At 36.2% G+C, this 5,822-nt stretch overlaps 1 protein-coding gene across 3 annotated transcripts in view; it reads left to right on the forward strand.

Moving 5' to 3' along the window:
* The window catches only part of LOC107732516 (paralemmin-1-like), a 29,813-nt gene that overhangs the window by 20,854 nt on the left and 3,137 nt on the right, over positions 1–5,822 (forward strand). For all 3 annotated transcript variants that reach the window (XM_016543877.1, XM_016543875.1, XM_016543876.1), the window contains exon 3: positions 1,331–1,411. In XM_016543877.1, coding sequence (XP_016399363.1) covers positions 1,331–1,411 — 81 coding nt within the window. The remainder of the gene's footprint in view (positions 1–1,330; positions 1,412–5,822) is intronic.

A 5,822-nucleotide genomic window follows, 5' to 3' on the forward strand; every position in this document is an offset into this window, starting at 1 on the left:
GAGCGTCACACGTGCTTCAGTATTTGTTTAGTAAACAAAACCGCGTTTCCGCCATTCATACATACAGAGGCAAGCGGAACATGCAGGATTCATATTTAAACCGTCTTTTTGCATTTTAATATTCACAGACACTAGTTCATATTGCGATTCGAATTAAGTGGCAGTGGCTACTTTTGATTTATTCGTCCAAAATTGACGAATTCCGTGGCATTCCGCGCTTACGTTTTTATGAATGGATTGATCCCGTCCGCGTTTTCGCAGAAACCATATGGCCCTAGAAATGTAACCACACTTCAGAACATTTCGGCTTGCCCTGTGTGTTGTTTGAACGAGTTGCAGGGGTGACCTCACGTCACAGGGTCTCTCTTTCTCTCTCTGTAGCGTATGCGCCCAGATGCGTTCTCAGGTACCGAAATTTGGCACCGACTGATTTAACGTGAATCGGTACTCGGTAGTACCGACGCAATTCGGTCGGTACCCTTAAAAGTACCAAGTTCGGTACCCAACCCTAATTAAGATTTTACGGATGAACTAGCACCTCAAATGGACTTGTTTATTGACTAATGTTTCGATTGAGATAAAACTTTCCGGTGTTATGGAAGTCAGCATCTTTGATATTTACTTCAGTCACTGTCACTATGGTTATTTACCATACCAAGGTGTTATTTAAAGCTACTGTGGAAATAGAAAAGGCTCTTGACTTTAGTTATTTGTTCATACAGATTTTATTCAATTCTCTCCTGTAAGCTGTTGCATGAGCAGAACAATTCAACGCACCGGTTATTAAATATGTAATAAATATAATGTTCATATTTTAATAAATGTAGTCAAATACATTTGTATACATTTACATTAGGTTATTACATTGTAGTTTACTAAAATTAAACCCCCCAAAAAGTTTTTGTTACTTGAAATAAAATAAATGTTAACTGAAAAAAAATTATGTATATATATATACATTTTATTTCAGCTAGTTGCTGAGGGAATATTTCTCATTTTCATTTAGGTTAACTTTATGTACTAAAATAACTAAAACTGAAATAAAATTAATAAAAACTGTATAGACACAATAGAAATGACAAACACAACTAAATTACTAAAACTTTAAGTAAAATTAAAATTTAATTGAAAATATAACAATTATAAATATGAATAAAACTATAATAATATCTTTTGACAATCAACACAGATTGTCAATAGTATCCAATAATAATGGATTCTTACCATTTCTTTTAACTAAATCAGTTTTGAGATTTGCACAGAGGTTATTTGATTTTGTGAAGTGGGAAGTTCAGTATCTTTTAACAGAGTTTAATATTTTGTCTTTCAGGAGAAGAGAAAGAGAGAGGCTGAGATTGAGAACAAAAGAAGACAACTTGAGGATGACCGCAGACAACTCCAGCATCTCAAGGTACCATGACATTTGTGATAGAGAGACCTTAAAGTTGTCTTCCATCACTGTTTTTACTGTGTTTTTATTGTTTTTGGTTCATTATTGTAATATTTACGGCAGGGTTTGCTCCTATGTATTTCCTGATCTAGCTGAGTGGGTGTGGCAATAAGAGGTGAAAACTTGTGGAAAAGCGCTCATTTTAACTAATTTATGGAAATGTTTGTGCAAATATGTTTTGATTCATCCGTTCTCTTTTTAATGGCATTAACTGTATTTATCTACTTAACTCTTGTTCCTAATTCTCATGTATAAATCATATTGTGAGACAAGAGTTTATTTTATAAAAACATGGTATGTTCAAATTAGTAAGAAGTGGAAAAATGTGTATTTAAGATGGCCGTCACTAGTAGTAAGGGAGAGGTGGATGGAAGAGCTTGTGAACGAGATTATTGTGGTGCTGTGTAAGAATGTAAAACTCCAGCCTCAATGTTGTGGAGGGGAGTTGGTACTGTTTTAAGTACTTTAAGCTTAAACATATTTAGTTGCACATTTTGCACATCTGCTCGAAATAAACACCCTTTTTGGATGCCAACTTTGCTCCAGTGATTTTGATCCTCCTTGTGATTATTCGGGTTGTTATCACAGCATAACAGCTAATAGGCTGTGGATATGTTTTAAAAAGCTGAGCAGGTGTTTGCCGTTGTCATCATTCAGACGGCTGTCAGAGGTTAAGAGTCAGAGTGCTGTGGCGTCTCTTCCTTATGTAATTTACTGTCTGTCTGGTCCCACACTTCAAATTTCTTTTTAAAGCCCTAGTGTTGAAATTCATAATGTGAGAATGATTTTTCGGGATTTAGAAGTTGCTGAAAGGAGTGGGGGAAGTTTTAGCAGCAGTTTCCTGTTTGAGGGGACAAGGGAAAAAATCTGTATCCTCCCTTTAAGTTCTGCTTTGTTATAGAAAGTCAGGCTGTCGCGCAAATTTTCGGTTTTAAAAAGCTCATGTACAATCATGTGTTTTAAGTGTTTTAACAAATAATAATAATATTAAACACAGAAGCTTTAAAGTTTATAAATGTAACTGTTCTGACTTTTCTTAACAGATCAGAATCTAACTTTTCACAGACATGCTCATGCATATTTAATGGTCATAAATATTTTTAATGTGTGCAATAATAAATTATAATTTCATTATTTGACAGCAGCCAAACAATCCGGAGGTTATATAAACAGTTCATTAATGAACTATATATATGTCATTCTTTTTTATGATCTCTGAATGCCTGCATACATTATTACCACAGTTATTTTCATAATTCAGCCAAAATATGAAAACTGTTAAATTTATGCAAATCCTAAAGATCCCAAGTCTGCTGCAGAAGATCCATGGTCAAAAATAGCTTGCCTGCGTGCCTATCCTCATCTCCCAAGTATCCGGCAAGGCGATTGTTTCCCTTTTGTTATCTGTCACAATGTGATATTTTTTGTTTGTTAGTTTTATACCTGCCATTGTTTTTTGTGGATAAGGGATTTTGCTCAATAGGGAACAATGGGGCAGGCCTTAGTTTCCTATCGAGCGAGACTCAGATCGTTTGTCCTCCCCTCTGTGCTGGGATTGGATTGTATTGCATTGCGTGTGCATGTGGATGGGTGTGAACATGTGGTGATGTCAGCATATCTGTCACCATGCCAGAATTTGGGGTCACAAAGCCAAAACAGAGGGAGGGGGCTGAGAGATGAGAAAGAGAGCAGGAGAGGATCATTTTGGACTGTTTCGAACGTGGACACTTAAGTCACAAAATATTATACAAAATGGAGTAACTTGTTGCTAATTGTATGTGAAGGATTATGTCTGATACTGACCCAGTTTCATAAGAATAGGGAGTAGGTAAGAAGGCAAAATTTAAGATCTCATGTTGAAGATTGTTTTTCCATTTGGTCATTTTCAGACTGCACACAAAAATGTGACTGTGCTTTTTCCATTAATGACTCTTTTTGACATTCTGCGAATCAATTCTTTCTTGTAATGATGGGATTTTTTGTCCATTCAGTAATATATTTTAGTTAATTTTCCCTGTAAAATACTAATTGCACACACACTTTCTTAGCAAGGAAATACATTTCTTGAGTATAGTGGTGATAAAACTATTAAGAGTGGACTTGCTATAGAGAGCACTGGGACTTTTCCCAGTGGGCTGCTTGAAGAGAAGAAGTTCCAACATCCTCAGACCGGCCCATTTACAATGCAACGATGGATCCTGTGCTGCTTGTGTGGTTTACTATTACTGAATGCCTCTGCTGTCTTCATCTCTTTTTATTTTAACCATACTATAGTCTAGCAGATTAGGTCTCTTGTTTGTCCATTGACTTTCTTCTTCATGCTTTGTTATATTTGTGGTCTTCACCTCACCTTTCCTCTCCTCCTTTCATCCCACTCTTAGTTTTTTCTTTCTTTTCATTTTCTTCTCTTGAGACCTGTCTGAATGAATGTTTCAGATGTCAGCCTTGCAGAGCTCAGATACCACTGTCTATAGTAAAAACTTTAAGAATGAAAGACATCAAACCTGAAATCAAGCATATTTAATTATAGAAATTATAGTGACCCAGTCCATTTAATTTATTTATGTATTTATTAATTAATTTATTAATTCTTTCTTTATTTTTTATTTATTTATTCTCAAATTATGTCAGCACCTACAACTCAGCCTCCTTTTTTGAGCAAGTTTGCAGCTCTTTGTGGAACAACAGGTGTTATCAAGAGCTCTGTGATGCTTCTCTTCTGTTTTGTCTTATGTTGGGTCTTCGGTTCACTGTTTGATGTTCAGCAGATGTTTGTTTTTATCTGCTGCAGGTTCAACAGCCTCTTCTGTCTCTGCTGCACTAGAATAGAAACAGCACTGATGGCAGCAGCAGTAGTTTGTAGTGCTAAACTACACTGAACAAAATTATGAACGCAACACTTTTGTTTTTGCCCCCATTTTTCATGAGCTGAACTCAAAGATCTAAGACTAAGACAAAGATCTAAGATCACAAATCTGTCTAAATCTGTGTTAGTGAGCACTTCTCCTTTGCCGAGATAATCCATCCACCTCACAGGTGTGGCATATCAAGATGCTGATTAGACAGCATGATTATTGCACAGGTGTGCCTAAGGCTGGCCACTATAAAAGGCCACTCTAAAATGTGCAGTTTTATCACACAGCCAGGGGCGTAGATTACGCGGGGGACATGTCCCCCCCACTTTTAATATCACGTAAGTTCGTCCCCCGCACTTTTTCGGGCAAGTGTGTTCGCATTAGGGGTTGAATGACTTCTGATTTTTTGATGTCGACTTTTATGTGATGAAAGTCGAGTCGAAGTCGACTAGTCGCTGATGACGTCATTAATGAACAAATAAGTCTGGAGCTGTGACAAACACCTTGTGCACAACAATGGCATATGACACAGCACTGCCCACATGCTTTGGATCAAATAAATGCAGGCTTGGTGAACAGAACGCTAGCTAGCAGGTTTTGTTTGCTTGTTTTTTAACAATGACCGGAGACAATTAGATTTTATTTGAATATGTAATGTCACTCGCTGTCCGGGACTGCGATTGTTATTTGAAAATGTTAACTTTAATGGAAGGAACCAGATTTGTCGACTCGTTCATACTCACTCAATGGATGGACGATCTGACAGGAGGGGCCTGACACACCTACCAGATAAAGTAAATAGAAACCGAGGGCATATAAATCTTTAGATGCATGTAACTATGTACTAACAGTGGCAATTGTAAGCAAATGCAACTAGAACACACACCTGACACATAAGATGGGCCTTCACTGTTCCCTCTCTCTACAATTGCACTTATGGCAATTGTAGAAAGTGAGACGACACAAACGGTTTCCTTTATGTTTAGTCTCTGGTCGTTAGTTAACTTGTTCCCCAATTTCTTATTAGGTGGGCATGCATGAGAAATCTTTAGATTCGTAACCAAACCATAATCCATAAAAGACAACAGTTTATTTAACCTTACCTGATATTATGCACTGCAAACGCGAACATTTTTGATGATTGTTTCTGTCCAGTCCACTCGTTTTATTACATTTAACCACAGCTGTCGTAGGGCTGGACGATATGGCCAAAATTGATATCACGATATATTTTCTTAATTTCGGTCGATACGATATAATTCCGATATCGATATGAACACTATTTATATGAAATAGAAATCTTTTGTAACATTATAAATGCCTTTATCATCACTTTTGATTTTTTATTTTATTTTAAGCATCCTTGCTAAATAAAAGTATTAATTTCTATAATTTCTTTCCCAAAAAAATAATAAAAATTATACTGAATGGAATAGTGAATAATGTTACAAAAGCTTTTTATTTCAGAAATGCTGATCTTTCTATTAATCAAAGAATCCTGAAAAAAAAAAAATGAC

This window comes from Sinocyclocheilus rhinocerous, unplaced genomic scaffold (assembly GCF_001515625.1).
Source record: "Sinocyclocheilus rhinocerous isolate Xijiao unplaced genomic scaffold, SAMN03320098_v1.1 scaffold2053, whole genome shotgun sequence".
In the NCBI taxonomy this organism is placed as follows: domain Eukaryota; kingdom Metazoa; phylum Chordata; class Actinopteri; order Cypriniformes; family Cyprinidae; genus Sinocyclocheilus; species Sinocyclocheilus rhinocerous.